This window comes from Ruditapes philippinarum, unplaced genomic scaffold, assembly GCF_026571515.1.
Source record: "Ruditapes philippinarum isolate M1 unplaced genomic scaffold, ASM2657151v2 ctg816_1_1_1_1, whole genome shotgun sequence".
In the NCBI taxonomy this organism is placed as follows: domain Eukaryota; kingdom Metazoa; phylum Mollusca; class Bivalvia; order Venerida; family Veneridae; genus Ruditapes; species Ruditapes philippinarum.
This window is the reverse complement of record NW_026866215.1, coordinates 80,794-98,999: the sequence shown is the minus strand read 5'-3', so window position 1 is coordinate 98,999 and position 18,206 is coordinate 80,794. Positions and strand designations below refer to the sequence as shown.

Genomic DNA, 18,206 nt, shown 5'->3' with positions numbered 1-18,206 from the left:
ATTTGACTTTACAAAAAACTTTAACCAACGCAGACGCCGACGCCGACGCTGACGCCGACGCCGACGCCGGGGCGACTACAATAGCTCTCATATTCTTCGAATAGTCGAGCTAAAAACGCATTATTTATAAAGATACTTCAAAGACCTTCAAGATAGCGACCTAAATATTGCGCGCAACACGTAAAACAAAAACGAAGTTATGGGTCGGACACGATTTTGAAGGTCACAGCAAGGACCTTCAAGGTAACGATCCGGTCGTCCAAATGTTGCGCGCGACAGGTTGTCTCAATATGGTGATCATTTCTGTGAAAAAGTTGTAAAAAAAACGACTCCAAATAACGAAGTTAAGGGCCGGACACGAATTCGGGACGTAGGTACGGACGGACGGACAATCGGCGACTATTATGCTCCCCTGATTTTTTCGGGGAGCATAATGACTAAAATTCTATTTCACGATTATTTATAAAACATGTATTAGGAGATTACTCCAAACAGTTTCTACTGCAAAATAAAATATTGTTTTAACTATGATTCAATTATTCTTATGGATTTATATGAAATGTTTCGTAGAAAAGAAGACAAAAAGATTGCACACACTATTTTCGGGAAATAATGGACAGAAAAAGCGAACATTTGTTGTTAAAACGTTTCTGAGCTGGGATAAACTGATGAACTTTAAGACTGAATTTTTCATTCAGGTTAAAGCTTAGACGCTCGTCTCAGTACAAGAAAATGTTAATTGATAGGGGACATAGAAGGGGAACTGCATTCTTCTGATAATATCGTAACGAAGGGAATATGAGAAAAAGTGCTGCACAGACTGGATAATTGACTTTCTATGAAGGTCAAGTTCATGAAGCTTTAATCCAACCGAATGGTACGTGAGTGCATTATTTGGCCTATGCCACATTTTACATTAAAATAATTTGAAACTTTTCTTTTATTATTTTTTATTAAGGCACCGTTTAAAGGCAGCAACAGAAGAAGCTTTTTTGTAACTACAGGTAATAATTTCCATTTCTTATTGCAGAGGGAAGAAAGGCTGAGCTATATGTTTGTGTTTTGAGTTTACTTGTCTGAGATTTCGGAGATGGTAGGAGTCTTCGGTTTGTTGGGGGTATGAGATCAGAGAGATAGTTTGGAATAACTCATTCGTTAATTTTAAAGAATAAAACTAGTTAATTTTGTTTATGCTTATCGGCCAAGGTATCCCATTTGAGGTCATTAAGTAATTTACGTTAATTGCATAATTTTGTTGCACGTGTAAGTAATCTTACTGTTTCGTTTTCAACTGCTTCAATTTCATTTTTATCATGTTCGAAGAATAAACACATGTTGCATCGGCGTACTCCAGGATAGGGAGGATATAAGACATATACATTCTATCCAAACTTGAACGATTGAGGAGAAATTTTAGTGATCTCATGATACCAACTTTCTGCCTAGCTTATATGAGTATCCTTTTAAACAATAATTTCGGAAAGGGTCACACCAGGATGTGTTTGATTTTGTACATTTTTGAGTGTAATTCTATTCATTTGAACTGGGAAATGACTTACTTGTAGTTTTGTTTCTTGCAAATATCATGGATTCTGCTTTCGACGGATGCAAAGTAAGCAAACAAGCCTTAAACCATTCATGAATTATTTGAAGGCCGGCATTTTAAATGCCAGACTGCATCTATGGAATTCTCAACAATTATATAGAGGCTCGTGTCGTCTGCAAAAAGTCGTAAACTCGAAATAACGTCGTCAACAATTTGTGGATACAACTCTCATTTACCTATTCAGCTTAATAGAGAAATGGGCGGGTAGTTCGAAGGCTTAGATTGATCCAATGGATTGAATCGAATAGTCGGCCATTCTTTCAGGAATCAGGGATGAATAATATTTGGCTTTCGACAGATCAATTATTGTGATAGCATCTTTGACTTCATCAAACTGCTGTAATTGGGAGGAGTTTGTACGAAAGTTTAGATATCGGAGTTGTGACTTTTGAACGACAGTATTTTATTGTAGGCAACAATAATTTGTTTTTTAACCGCATTAGTGATTGTTCTAAATTGTTCCCAACTCTATATTCAACAGTTTTTTATTGGGCCTTTTTGCGTTTTCTTATTAGTTAACGAATGTTGTTATTCATCTTTGGAATATCATGTGGTCTTATTGTAACTTTTTTGTTAGGAATATTTTACTCTGCAATATTTGATATTGTATTAGTTATTCGGTTAACTGCTACATCTACCTGGTATGTTAGTATGAGTGTTTTGTTATAGATTTCCAGTCTGTTGAGTTAATTTCATTTCTGTAGTCGGAGTATTCACCCCTATCATAAAGCAATATTTTGCGATTGTATGGTGTACCCTTTGGTTTCGAAAATTTCATTACGATACAATTGGACATGAAAGCGAATAACCTATGGCATAAATGGGTTTGCAGCCAAACTTGTGAAGACGTGACTTATGTTTTTAAAGAACATGACTTCGAGTTGTGAACAAGAGCTTTCTGTAAAGTGGGTTGGTGTAGTAATAAGTTGTTCTCAAATGTTAGAGGTTATACGATTGGACAGTTTCTTTTAATCAAAATTTAAAATGTGTATATTAATATCGCCGGCAACCAGAATTTTGTCAGACATCTTGGAAAATGCTTGGTCTATACACTGTTCAAGAAGGACCCAATTCTGATTGTTAGAGTCTGGGGTCTATAAATACTACCTTGAAGAAGTTACGACTATTCAACATAAGTACATTCGATACCACGTACAGATAAATTAGATATTGTATGAAATGTTACACCCTCTTTGTAATAGCTCGCTACTCCAACACCGAGCGCGTCTGTTCTGGCGCAACGAACTGCGAACTGAAAATTTGGTATTCCAATCACTTTATTGTGCGCTTCATGATGCAGCCAAGCAAAATAGGATATCATGTGACTGCGTTTCGAGTTCAAATATATCAAGCTAAGACTTTGAATATTAAAAGATATAATACTTCGCCCATTAATTATAAGTTTAGAGATGGAAGATGCATAATATGAGTCAAGACAAGAGCGGGCCACGATTGAGATAATTATCTCTAGCACAAAGTAATACTATCTATAACCATTGTGGAAGTTTAAATACAGAGATAAATAAAAATGGTATTTGTCAAAGCTTCCAGGTTCTGTCTGTGACACTTATGTTTGCATGCATAAACGAGATTGTGCAGGATGGTCTGAAACAATATTCAAATAAGGAATCAGAGACAAAACAAAGGATTAAGAACTATATTTTTTATGTATCACATCCTCCACGAAATTACCGTGTGCAGGGAATCAAAAATAATACTTATGGAAAAATAAAAAAAAATAATCAGTGATAATATTCATTATAAAGTGTTGGTGCAGCGTTAATGATTAAGACTTTTAAGAGAATGTGTCTTGAACATTATAGGAAATTGTATTTTCCTTTGTTGCAGATTAAAAGCAGCTGAGTAACTCCTAAATAAGAGTTAAACTAGGATAAATAAAATCCTAATTAATACTTCAAAAAATAAAAACGGTTAGTGTCTTAATATGTTTTTTCCTCTTATGTAGGAGATACAAAGTCTTATTTAGGCTTTTTAATAAGGAATGACAACGTCCTCATTATTTTTATTCTATATTAAATAAGGATTTGGCACTTGATCTCTTCTATACTTATTAGCTTTTTATAGATTTGCAAAAGATAGTAGGAAATGTTCACACATTTATATTTCGTCGGTCGTAGATTCAAACGCTTTAATGTCCTCAGTATATACGGTTGATAGTAGATGTGCACAGTTTCGGGAAATATAAATAGATAAGTGTTGTTTCATTTTGTGCGTGAAAAGTTCTAAACTAAAATGCTTTAAAAGGTACACTTTATATTTTATATTTATTTCTATATCAGTGTGTAAAAAATTCCAAGAAAGTCTGAAGAACTACTCAATATTACGTTGTTTCCGAAAATGAAGATTGCCACTTCATAAAATCCCGGTTGAACAATTTCTGAGCTATGGTTAAACTGTATCACAAATATCTTGTTAATACAAAAAGTAAATAATGTCCAGCTTTAGCATGCATTTAATTGCAGAATGGCATCGTTAGATGAAGAGAGGTATTTGAGACATCTATGGCTGCTAGGCGAGGGAGGTTTGTTTGTATTGCGAGCTGTTGTATCGAGAGAAGCAACAAATAGCGGTAGCACTCTCGATACTCTTCTGCACAATGGACGAGCTCGGTTCACAGGCATTTTACAGGAACAGCAACATTGCCTGTTTCCTACTCCTACGACAATAAACGCAGATACCTACACTTGGGATATGTCGCTACTCTTTGTTGTGCTGAAGAAACTTTTTTGGTCAGGCCTGTCACTTTCAGATAGAGCTTCTCTGTCAGCTTTGAAGACGTATCGAAATGATTTCCAAGGACATCCGCAGACAATGTCTATGAATGCATCAGATTATTCAAGCAATCGACAGCTACTAGAGCAGGCTTTACGACAAATTGCATCAGGAATCAATGGGAACTTTGAAATCGAAGGTATTATCAAAAGAACGACAACTGGCAGAATTGATTCAGATTATATCATCATATTTATTCAAGAGATCCATAATTTCAGAACAAGTTTCTTATCAGCCTTAGAGGATATGATGCAACGCGTCAATGCAAACGTCTCTTCTATTCAAGGTAATTCAAGTTATTGTCATTTTATGCCTCCAGAATAGTTATAATAGGGATTGTTTATTATATATTTTAATACATTCTACATACTTGCTTGCTAAGATAAATACCATTTTATAGCAATTAACTGCTTGGGCTAAAGTTGTATTAATTAAGTGAGTTTGCTTGAAATCCTTTTAATTAGCAGAATATTATTTTAAATGTACAAAAGGCTTCAAGTATAACATATGAACATATCGGTACGAAAAACTTGGTCTCCTCACTAGGTAACCTTATTGAATTTCGTTTCTGTGACATTTCCTTTTTAAAAATAGATATGATTTAACTATTCCGATAATTTGACTTATCAACAAGAAACTCTACTAGACTCTTTAGATTCATTAGGTATGCACCTAATACTTTTTGCAAGTGGTCTTCCTATATCGATTTTAAAATATATTTAGTTTCTCTATTTCGATAACTTAATAGAATTTTACATAAATTCATTTTTTTCAAGTGCTAAATCCTTCATTTCTAGACACCCTTACTCCTAATACAAATATTTATAGTACGATTCTTGCAAAGTAGTGTGTAACTGTCCATCTATACCGTAGTAAGCCTCCTTTAATTTCTTGAAATAAGGTACAATAAGAATTTAGATCAGCATGCATTTCCTTAACTTGAAAATAGTAGTATCTTAATTTTAATGTAAGTATGATACAGATGACATTTTTTATCGAATTTAAATCTTAAATCAGGATCACGAAATAATCACGGCAATAGCAAGTAAACAGAGATTTGCACGATTGCTGCTATATATGAATTTTGGTGTGTATACAAACAATTTATCCTAGAAAAGTTCATACCTTTATATCTAATTGTTTTCGTATGGAAAAAGGTTTTAAGGTAACTTAAATTGTTAAAGCTTTAAACGATTTGTAGGACTGATATGATATGACAACTGTGGAATATTGCATTTTATGTTCAACATCACATTTCAACAGAAGAATAAATAAGTGCAACAATACATATTGAAATGAGTTACTCTCCCACATATATGCTTGGCATTTGTTTTGATCTTTCCGAAAGTAACATTACCTACATTCGATTTTATTTGGTAGAAAAACATTGGAATTCTCAGATGCTCTTTCCTCCTACAAAAGTTTAAAATAAAACGAATTTAGCCATGGTCTTAAAGTTACATTCTACAAGGGTCTGTCAGATAAAAATCAGATTATTCTTAGACTCTTAAATTAAAGTAGAGGATATTTTTTATGAAAAAAAAAACTTTCATTTTTTTTTTGTGTGAAAGTCAATAATCAATATCTTAAATATTTGACATGAAGAATGAGTCTTATGGGACTCTTAAGCATTTAAAAACTCTTTGCCTTTAGGTCAAAATATAGTCCTATCGTTAAATTTAGTTATATAGGGAATCAATTTCGAAAGTTTTCTCATACACTTCAATAAATATCTGTATCTGGCTAACTGAACCGTTACTATAATCATATGATTCATGGGCATTGTGACAGACGCTCTGACTGTTATTAGCTACAACTGTGATGCCCGACTATATTAAAAAAATGTTTCACTAAATTCAGCTTAAGCTTACAGATACAAGGGGTGTTCAAAAATCAATGTAACTAGGCTAATATCTCGCCTTTTACCACGTTTTGCACGAATTATGTACATGTATCGCATAGATCGTTGTGTAAGCTCTTCATTGATACAATACAATTGTATATCAGTTCAGTCTTGCTTTGACAATAGCTTGATTAACGCTATCTACTCATGTATACTTAAGCCAAAATTGTTGAGAAATGGTCTGTTTTTACTAACCAAATAGGGTCCTTTATCAAGGTCCGCTGTATTATAAGTATACAGGCGAAAGACATATTGAATGAAATATGTCGTGTTTATGGGAACAATGAACTTTCTGTTTCATTTGTCACACGGTGGTGTTAGAAATTAAAAAGTGCTGTGCATTTAGTAAAAGATGCACCTCATGCATACCGTCCAAAAACTGCAACTTCGCCAAATTGGTTGAAAAGCAAAGGATTTGTCATTGATTAATTTACAACTAGATATATATGTCATTGATTGATTTACAACTAGGTATTTAGCTGAATGCGTTAGTTTTTCTGTAGGAGCCACTCATACAATTCACAGACGGTATTTAAAAATCAGAAGGATAAGTGTCAGATGGATACCCCATCTCCTTACAAAAGAACAAACACTTGCTCGGGTAAAAATCTCCAAAAAACTGTTTCAACATATCTCTTAATACAATCAATCTTTCGCAAATATCATCACCCTCACCCTCACCCTCCTTATTCACCAGATCTTGCCCTTTGTAACTCTTTCCTATTTCCGAGTCTCAAGAAACACCTTCATCGTAGAAAAAATATTTTGCGAAAAATCTCGGTTTGGCTATTTTCCAGTGTCTAAACAGTATACCCCGAAAAGATTATGAAAACGCATTGGTGTCAAAGGTTTGCGCATCATTTTTCCGCGTACCGTCGTTTATTTATCATTCTGTGCGCAGTACGTATCATTTTAGACACTTAACTAACACTGAAACACAACATGCATGATGCAAAACAACCCGAAACTCACACTTTATAAGTAAGTGTATTAATAAAAGTTTGTCTACGGATTATTTTGATCATTGAAGGCTATGTTTTTACCTAGGTTTTATCAAAGACTTGTACGTTGTTTTTGTTTAGAGCTGGCTTGGAGAAAATGATCATTTGGAATACTTTTTTGAAAGAAGAAAATTCTGTTGTCACCCAAAATATTTATTTAATATTACTGTAAGCATCAAAGATATGTACACACAGAAATTTGCATCCACATTTAAGCTGTTTAATTCATTAAGTAATCATAAAGCATGAAAATTGACCGATTTCTTTGTACCGTATCGTGGGTCCGCACCGAAAATTGTGACACCGTATACATAAGCGCCAGACTTGTTCAGCATCATGCTGATTAACCTAATGCTGAATAATCTTATTTGTATTTATTTATTGTTTTTCATCTGGGCGAGGCCTCTAGAAGTATATTAATCATATAAAACACGAAGGAAAATGCATCAATACTAAAGATGCTTCAGTTCTAGAAGCATACCTTGTTCTTTTGAGTTATTTGCATCGTTTGTCAAGGCGTGAGCTCGAACCCCGCCAGCGGCCATCCCATTTTTCCTTGAGCAAGCAACTTACGTTGAAATGGTTTAAGTTATCTTCAAGTTTTATAATAGTCAATAACTGGAAATACAAGTATCAAAGCGTGAAAAAATACGAGCTCACAAAAATAAATACAGGGAGGATAACTCAAGCACATAGGTGGCGCCCTTCTTAAAGTCAGTAACATGCGTAAGTTTCGTACCCTGTCAAGTTACTTAAATTCAAATGTAAAAAAGGAATACTGTTTTAGAAATTTAAGCATTGGCTTGCTTGTGCGTTGTATTTAGCAAATTTGAAAGTAAAAAGTTCAATTACTGATATCAGCAAATTCTATGCAATTTCCGAGTCAAAAGAAAAGTTAATCTGCACAACAGACATAAAATGCAACTTCTACGAAAGCATAAAATTTTAATAAAATATTATCTTTCAAAAACTATAGAGGTGCAGATTGTTTCCAATCCCAGGTCATCCGAATTTTCTTGTTCGGCGCTTACGTCCATCCTACAATAAAAAAAAAAACAAAAAAAGAAAAATCGGTTAAACGCATTTTAAAGTATGCAGTATTACCTTGAAAAAAGAAGCGGTGCCATGGTTCTGCATGTAACGGTACCACGAATATCAAAGTTTTCTTGATTCTACAACATAATTTTGCATTATTTGTATCAAATTGGTATGTGATCAGCTCGTGTCAATGCTTTTTGTGATCAGTTGATATGATACTTCTTCAAACAGCTTTACTTTCGGAAAAGGATGAAAAATGTTCGCATCAAGAACATCAATGTTTCACATGTATAAAAGTGTTTCCATTAATTTCAGGTTTTAATAGACAAATATTGTTGCAAAATGTTTTGCAAAAATATATGAAACATTCAAAATGTCTGTATGCAAACTCTCTAAATAAAATCCATTTTAGTAAGACAATTTTGCATTTATGAACATACCTGTTGTACTTATCAAAATATTACGTAAGAATGATACGTAGCTGCGCGCAGGATAATAAATTTACGACGAAACGCGGAAAAAAATGATGCGTAAACCCTTGACACGGTGATTTAAAAAATAGATTAAAATACTTAAACTCTGTATATCACATAGTGGTATGTATTTAGACGGATTTAGGTAATTATTTTGACATTGTTTGTTAAACACTTCTAATAATTGACCTAGTTGCATTCATATTTGAACACCCCTCGAATAATATTGATATATCATTTTATTTTATGATACATTCAGGATTCCACAAAAAAAGAAATTAATATCATTACAATAATGTGTTTCGACAGGAAACCAAGAAATGATACTTCGGAAATTAACCGACCTGCAAAACAAACATTTGCGGACAACAAAGCATACATATTCACAAGGTAATCCACAATTTTGATAGTATAATATTTGTTTTCAAATACCTGATATGATAAATAACATTTTGACCTGTAAAATGCTCAAACATTTTCTGAAGCCCACTGACTGAAATTACGGTACATATGCTTCTAAATCAATAAATAATCAAACAAACAGGTAATAATGATTTGTATGTAATTTCTTTACTATTTCTGAAATTTTATTATCACCTTCAGAGTTAAAAATAATCATACAAGCCGAATGTGATAATGCAGAAAAGCAAAGGAAAGCCAACGACTTACTGCTTGATTTTGTCGAGATGATACAAAGTGATAATACAATTGATAATGATAAAATCAGAAGAATCATAGCACTACGGATTGAATGGTATGGAGAACTTTCACTACAATTGCTAGATGATTTAATAGCATGGTTCAGTGATATAAAAGACATGTCTGACGGAGTTGGCAAACCTCGTTTGGGAAGTATCATTTTACCAATTTCCTGTTCCTCGGTGACAGGCATCCTCACCTTTCTAAAATATATGAATGGCGATCAAAGCAAAAAATGTTTATCAAGAATTTCTTCAACTGTCAGTGAATTACTTGGATTCCCATGCTCATTGTCTTGGAAAGTTGAACCTAAGAGTCTAAGGAGTGCTCTTTCCTCAATTTGTAAGTATTCTTTAGAAAAAAAATGGGACTTTGTTTGTTTTAATCTATAAAGCTATATACACTTGTATCTCAAAGTACCTGTATGAAAAAAATGTTTATATTTCATTAAACGTGAATTATCCCTGCTGAAAATCATTCAACAGTTAAAACTCAACTAAGTAATACAATAGTTGCATTTTACTTGGAACATTTTATTCACTGCGTACGCATTAGCAAAAAAGATAAAAACGTATTACAGGAGTACTTGATATGTGTTTTTGAGGAAAGCGTCGTGTGTTATAGTTAAGACTTTTACTTTTTTAACTTTTTCATTTATGTGTATGGATTTTTAATTGAAGTCTTTAATTGAACAGCTGTTTTTCTTGGTTGAAATAAATGCGTCTCCGTTTTTTCCTTCGTTTCTGAAGTTCATACTGTTTTGCTTGCAAATAACAGTCAATTTTGATATCTTTTAAATGGCTAGATTTTTCTATAAAAAGATTTAAATAATTTCAAAGTGTTCATTCCTATTCTTTCATTTAATCAAGTTTATTTATTTGTTATATTTTTGTCAGTGTTAAGCCCTGGACAAGAAAAAAGATCAAAAGAAGAAAAGGATTTAGTACTACATATTAATGTCACTAATATAGAACAGTTGACAGATATATGGAAAATGTTCGGGGGAGCAGAGAGAAGCAGTAATATGGAAAAGATATCCGCTACATTGTCACAAATAATCGGAGAAACAATTCGTCTTAAAACTTATGTGGACAATGATCAGCTACGGGGTATTGTATGTGAAAGAGGTAAATTTTGGACAATTACTTCTAATTGATAAGAAGGATGTTATGGAAATAAAGAAAAAAGGGGAAAACAATAATACAAATACTGTCTGGTTCGCTCAATAAAAAGCGCGTGGAGCTTTTAATCGAGCGATGTTGGTCACTTTCATGACATCCTTTCTTCGGTAATACACACTTGACTTTTGCTCTATCATGTACAAAGGTTATCATTTCCTTGCGAAAGATAATGCAAATAGTACTGGTAAACTGCTTGACTGCCTGTTTAGAAATGATGCAGTGGTTTACTGTGCCGTGGTGATTTCCAATAAGCCTACTGCCGTAATCCGGAGGGTTATCTACCCACGACTAAAATATAAAAAGATTAAATGATTCCTCATGTAAGTTACTATCAGTTTAAAGAAAAATGTACATGATAGCAATAACAACAAAATCGTTAAAACGTTATATAATTACTTTAATTCATAATATACATTAAGTTGTGCTTTAACTTTTTTCATTGTTTAATTCATTTAATCAGCTTATATTGAAAGCCAACCTGACAAATCAACTGATGGTCAATCACCTGACAAAGAACACATACAGCAAATTCAGAGAAAGTTTACTTCATCTGTTTCAGTTGGAGGTACACATTATCTTTACACTCTAAACATCATATTGTTAAATAAACAATATAATGTTACAGTAAAGTCATATTGGTTAATTATAAAGAACCTTTTATTGAATAGGATGTAATGTGATTTTATAGATCATATCTCCTACACATATGAAGTGATTCTAATGAAACTTCATACAAATGTTCACCACTATAAGAAGCAGTGTCATGCAAATGAACTAGGTCTTCTGAATCAAGGTCAGACTTAGAGGTCATTGAAAAACGCTTGTCCGGAGTAAAATTTCTACATGAATAAAGGGATTTTATTGTAACTTCGCACAAATGTTTGCAATTGTAAGGGAAGGCGTCGCATGCCAAATTCAGGTCTCTGCGGCCAAGGTCAAAGTTCAAATAAAATGATGAAAATGTGTATTTGGATAATTTATTCATCATTTATTGATGGATTGAAACACAAATGGTCATAATCATAACTACTGGTGCATAACATGTAATTAAGGTTAATATATGCAAAGTAAAGGTCACTAGAGATGATAAGATATCCAGTTATTTTCTGAAAAATGCCCATAGCATATCTCCTTTATGCATATCTATAATGCCTACATCTCTTTCAAAAGCTTTTGTGACGGTTGTATTTTGCGACAATGTTGCCCTTGTTGTCTTAAGATATCATAGTAATCTGGAAATATCTATAACGTATTCTAAGTGCAATTATCATAATGCTTTTGATAATGTTAAGAAACTGTGAATTGTATTAGAAGTTTCATTTTATATAAAGTATCATACATTTTATTACAAGCTTGTATTTTTCTCTCATTCTAATAATTTATTTCTACATATTTTGATCTTATGAAAAAGAGGAGGTCAGTCTAATTAACATTACAATACGCAAGAATTTCGTCAAAACGTAATGTAATTTCTTTTATTTCATACTTTTATGTATGCCGTAACTTTTATCATTGTTTAACTCATTAAATCAGGCAATATTAAAAGCAAACCTTACAAATCAACTGATGATCGACCACTTTTCAAAGACTCAATACAGCCAATGCCAATGAGAAAGATGAGTTCGCCTGTTTCTGTTAGAGGTAAACATTATCGTTACACTCTAAACATCATATTGTTAAATATACATTAAAATGTTACAGTAAAAGCCATATTGGTGACTTATAAAGAACCTTGTTTTAATAGGATGTGATATGCACTTCAAGAAATAATAGTAATCACCTAGGTCAATATAATATTTCTTTATAACACAACATTTCAGATTTCTAGCTAAATAGTTCATATTTGTGATGGTATACAATTAATAGATAGTTTTCATATGGCATGCCAATCAGCCTTTACCGATATGGCTTCGGATTGTGTTGAATTCATTTCCGGATGGTTTCAACATTCATAACTGAGCCTGGTCTATGTTTAGAGATACATTTTCTAAAATATCACCCTAAAACGTTTTATCCCCAGTAAAAGTCCATGCATACTCGAAATAATTGCATTAGTTCTTATATTAAATGAAAATTACAATGAATAACAATAAAAAGTTCAAGAGTCGTTTATGAATAATCCTAATGTGTACATTCTGGAAAGTTTAAAGCGTTAATAATGAGGAAAACATAATTACAATTTATAATCGCATATAACTTTCGAATACCACATACTGTAAGATGATGTCAAAGTAATCGACACAAATTGACCGATTAATAACGGACAGACAATTAACTGAACAGGATATTGCCTTTATTGTTGTTGTTTAAACGTTGGTAAATAGTCCTTTGTGCTGTTATTCATTGAATTAACCTAATTTACTGTTGTTCATGTTACATGAACAAACAAACGGATTGTTAAATATAACAAACTGATGGAAAAAAAACAAATAAATCATATTCAAAAATATAGTGAATAGATGAAATAGATGAAATATTTATAAGAGCAATATAGCTAATATATATATATATGTCTTATGATATCATAGTAATCTTAAAATATTTTAACGTATTCTAAATATGATTACTATAACGTTTTAAATTATTTAAAGAACTATGTTTTTCTCATTTTAACGATATTTTTGTGTCTAATTAGCTTTTCTTAAATACAATGATATTATTTATATAAACAAAATTTCTATATTGCTTACCTTTAGGATAATCAATCATAATTTCTTTTAAAAAAAATAATGTTGTGATGTTTTATGCAAATAAAGGCAGACATACGACATATATAATTATCTTTTAGATTTACTTTTAATGACAGATGTTTCAGAAGTGCATGACGTCAGTAAAGAGGAAAAGGTTAATTGGGTAAAATCAGTACTTGCACTCAAGATCACAGCAAACGACGCTATGACATATTTTGCAAGGTCAATTTTCAGACAGTTTTTTGATAGTTTGACTTCTTCAGAGAAAAACAACCTTCAAAATTTGCTAGATATCGCTCAAAATCGGCACAAAGGCTACACATTAACACCAGTACAAGATCATCGTGTATGGGTGGTTAACTCACCGGAGTGTAGGTCTTTGTTAGAGAAGCTTGTCTCAGCTCATTTGGATCCAGCAAACCTTGGATGGGACAATATTGGAGATGTTCATGTGGACAGCTACTGGAAGATAGCAAAACTATACATGCCACACGGAAACAAGGATAGCACTTGTCCAGCGGATACAGACATGCTTGCAATGTTTACATTGTTGAGAAATTTCATAGTGGAAGATTTTGTTGAGGAGAGGATAGAAATAGATCAGGTTTTAGTATTTGTTATTGTTTATTCATTCTATCTAAAATTGAAAATGTGTCACTTTTATATTTCATTTAAGAGCAATGTAACATTACTCTTGAGATTTTTGTTTTTGAGTAATTTTAAATTATGGATATCTTTCAAAGGTCAATCACTATGTTTGTGATCAAACTTGTTTTGTTTTAAGTTGTCATTAAAGTTCATATTTCATCACTTTTATGATATAATAAATAAGATGTTTGTATGAAAAGCAATGTGTTTGGAATAATATTTTACTTTTTAATGTACATACTTGTCAAAGAATAGGAACAGCTGGGAAACAGTTGCACAGCGAACTGAATTATATGCATTCTATATTACTGGCTTGTTTGAATTACAGATGATTTGTCACAGCAAGTATTTAATAATTCATTCTGACGACAACAGAATTTCACGAGCGAAAATGACTGAAATACTCGAGAATATTAATAAATTCATGGAGAGTACAAAGTTGGGTTACGTTATCAAATTATTGACTAAGGATAAACTTAAACAGGTACCGATCCATTTTTTCTTTCTTTTTTGTGTTTTTTTTTTCTTCTTTTCCTTAAAAAAACTGGATGCTCATAACCATGCATATGGATCGCGAAATGTCCGCCGTCCGCCATTTGTGGTGCGTCGTACGTTATTGTCAACGATATCCTTAAATACATCCCCTCTTATTCGCAGAATGTCACTTGACCTAATTTTACAGGAAGGATGTTTAAAAAGTAATCCCACAACAGTGCAATAAAGCAATAAATGGTTCTATTGTGATATGCAAATAGGTGACAGCACCTAGAATGATACTGTGACATCTGTCCTTAATTAAATGCAATGCTGAGGAATTTGATATTTGTTATGTAGCATTCCTTACTTAAGCTTACTGAAGATACAACAATTATTTCCTGTTGTCAAAAGGGATATTATACTTTTCTTACATTGATATATTGAAAACTGATTATCAAATTTCCTTTAGCCGAGGAAGTAATGTTACAAAGCCAGTTCGTAATAAGCAAAACTTTGTTGTTCTTTGAAACTAAAATATCTAAAATAATTATGCCACATATCAATATCAGCCACACACTTTGAAAAAATAATTAGGACGGAAGCGTGTTTTTATTTAATTTTTATCCATTTTTTTTTTTTGGGGGGGGGGGGAGATGGAAGTTGCATGAAACATAAAACTGACATGTTTTTTCCTATAAAAAAAGGTTATAGTTCTAAAAAGATGTTCTATAAATTATGCCTTTTAGTGAAGGAAACATCTTTAAATATTTAAAAAGATATTGTATATAATTATGTTGAGCTTAACTATTCTTATCTTATCCCTTGTATCTAATACGCACAGATGTTAGATATTTATGATTTACTTACATATAGTCTGGGACAAGTACCGAATTAGTACGCCAGGGGTCGTTCCGATCCTCGGTTTGGAGCAATATTTCCGTGACAATTTATCTCGTACCTTGAAAGTAATAATCATTTGTATCTAACCGCTGACTTAAAAATAATCTTAAATAACTAATGGTCGGTCATGAACGGAGAAATTACACGTTAGTTACCATTCAAAACCAGGTAAATTATCGCCAATCTGTATGACCAATCGTGTACGTTAATCATGGCGTATAAAAGGGAATAAAATATATGTACACATAGCTTTCAAATAAAACGCTGTTGTTTATTCTCTTTTCATAAAATGGTCTAGATCTATAAAGATTAAATGGGCTTTAGTAATGCTTAGTAATTTGGGAACGAACATTGCTTGCAACACTCTCCTGAGCATGGGTCGAATGTTGTGCTTTTGCTAAATGAAATACATTGATCTTGAAATAGTGAGATACTTTCTTCTTTTGTTCTGTTTTATAAAGTTTAAATACAATAACGTAAATATGATATTTGTCAGGTTCAACTCATATCGAAAAGCGACAAATGGTACTTGTACGAGATAGTCTTATCGAAAGATAAAACAGTTCTTGAAGTTCAACTGGACAGAACTGAGCTATTCTGGATCATCACTAGAAGGCTACTACTGGTTTTTGAAACAGAATATGCATATGACATGGGACGTGGTATGTTTAGTGGGGCATTAGCAGGAGCGGCCACTGGGGCATCACTAGGACCAGTTGGTTTAGTAATTGGTGGTGTATCAGGTGCCGCTATTGGAGCATTACTAGGGTTGTTCAGAAGGTAATAGGTACACAATTTTACACGAGACAATTATCGGAACATGTTCACTATATACAGTGAAAAATCAATACTAAATAATTATAAATAACAATTCTGTGAATTTTCAAATGACAAGGGGTAAGAAACCCGGCACACACTAACAATACAATATTTTTTGATGACGTTCTTGACGTTGATATTAATTAATTGAAAAGTATCTTCTTTCTATTAAGAACAGTATTTATAAACTAGACTAAACAATAATTTTTGCAAATCCTAGCATAAAATAATTTTACTTCTTTATCTCTTTATCAGAATTTACAAATCTGACATAACATTAATGCTAGACAGTTTAAAGTTTCTAACCCACAAGTTGTAGTTCGGGATTTTTTTAAATAAAATGTCATCAAACGATAAAATTTCACGTAAGAATCGAATATTTATATGAAACTAGATGATTCATACATATTCTAACCGACGGAAAAAACATCGAAGTAAAGTTTTTCCAAGTTTATCATGCCATGTTGTAATTTTAAACCTTTACAACGTTTTATTTTGTCAATATTTACTTAAATTAGCCGTTGGTGGCGGGTAAAACAGTTGTGCGTTTAGTAAGTATTTTATCCTTCAACGACTGCTGCACAATATTTCTCACTAACCAGATAGAAAAATCCTTAAATGTTACTAAAAATAGCGGTGTTGGAAAATCTTATCTCACATGGGCTTATCTCACACTCAACGTGCAGCACTTCTAAATAATACGCGATTCACTCCTATTTAACAAAAATGAAACGTCAAAAGGTCAAAATGTATTAGAAATTTGTGAGCTAATCTATTAAATTGTCTACGGAATCAAAATAGATTGATATTAACTTTCACACTGCAATGAGTCCTACTCTACCTAGATCCGCCCTTTCCAATAACGATATGTTACTAAAAATAGCACACTTTAAAATATCGATCACTCTTCGTAAAATCAAAGGGACCCGGCACAGTGTTGGGATAGTGTAAAAAAGTAATTCTAGAAAAAAAATATACTTTATATATAATATATAGACAAGGGGTTGAACTCGCCAAATCGGCCGAACGCCCGTGGTCCAGTATAAGTCAAAATTGCAAAGTCATTCTTGCGTAAATCATATAAAGCTATATATCAAAATGTAGCTAAATGACATCACTAGACGTTGACAATAACATTACTGTCCCAACTTAAACCGTTTTTGAACAACAAACCGATATTTCGGATGACACATCGTATTTTTGCTAGGTCGGACACAACCGTGCAACCTGTCCCCACTCGATTTTCTACGTGTAAAAACGCAATTCCAAACCATGACATTATATCAACCCGCAATAAATCGATAATACAAAACAAAAGAAACAACTTACCGCCGGAAATTGATTTTTAAATTGTTTTATAGCGTCTGTAAACAATTAATTCCTGAATGTGAAAATGAAAGTTGTAATCAGCATCCATTGGCTATCACGTGACCAATTTGAAACGGATTATTTCATTGGTTGATTAAAATAAAAAGTATTGCTGGGTCACAGAATCGTCCAATCAAACGATGTCTTACAACCGTTGCCGAGTATGTATCATGGCTTCAAAAAATATTTTGTCGGAAGAGAAATAAAAAGAAATGAATGTTTGCTATAATTGATTGGTTTTGGAACAATTTCCAGCGGTAAGTTGTTTATTTTTTGTTTTATCGATTTATTGCGGGTTGGTATAATGACATGGTCTGGAATTGCGTTTTTACACGTAGAAAATTGAGTGTTGATAGGTTGCACGGTTGTGTCCGACCTAGCAAAAATACGATGTTTCATCCGAAATATCAGTTTGTTGTTCAAAAACGGTTTAAGTGGGAACAGTAATGTTATTGTCAACGTCTAGTGATGTCATTTAGCTGCAATTTGATATATAGCTTTATATAATTTACGCAAGAATGACTTTACAATTTTGACTTATACTGGACTAGGGGCATTCGCCCGATTTGGCGAGTTCAACCCCTTGTCTATTATATATACAATATATATA

General features: G+C 32.7%; 1 protein-coding gene across 1 annotated transcript; it reads left to right on the top strand.

Moving 5' to 3' along the window:
• Positions 1-13,512: 13,512 nt before the first annotated feature.
• LOC132731747 (uncharacterized) lies at positions 13,513-17,862 on the top strand. Its single transcript, XM_060717997.1, has 3 exons — positions 13,513-13,988; positions 14,361-14,516; positions 15,906-17,862. Exons 1-3 carry the CDS (start codon positions 13,590-13,592, stop codon positions 16,191-16,193), a joined length of 843 nt encoding a protein of 280 aa, XP_060573980.1. The 5' UTR covers positions 13,513-13,589; the 3' UTR covers positions 16,194-17,862.
• The last annotated feature ends 344 nt before the right edge of the window (positions 17,863-18,206 follow it).

Bases quoted from the DNA above. Each gene is read 5' to 3' on its own strand.
- LOC132731747 (XM_060717997.1), top strand. From the start codon at position 13,590: ATGACATATTTTGCAAGGTCAATTTTCAGACAGTTTTTTGATAGTTTG. The intron at 13,989-14,360 runs GTTTTAGTATTT...TTTGAATTACAG, and splicing joins AGAGGATAGAAATAGATCAG to ATGATTTGTCACAGCAAGTA. The intron at 14,517-15,905 runs GTACCGATCCAT...GATATTTGTCAG, and splicing joins CTAAGGATAAACTTAAACAG to GTTCAACTCATATCGAAAAG.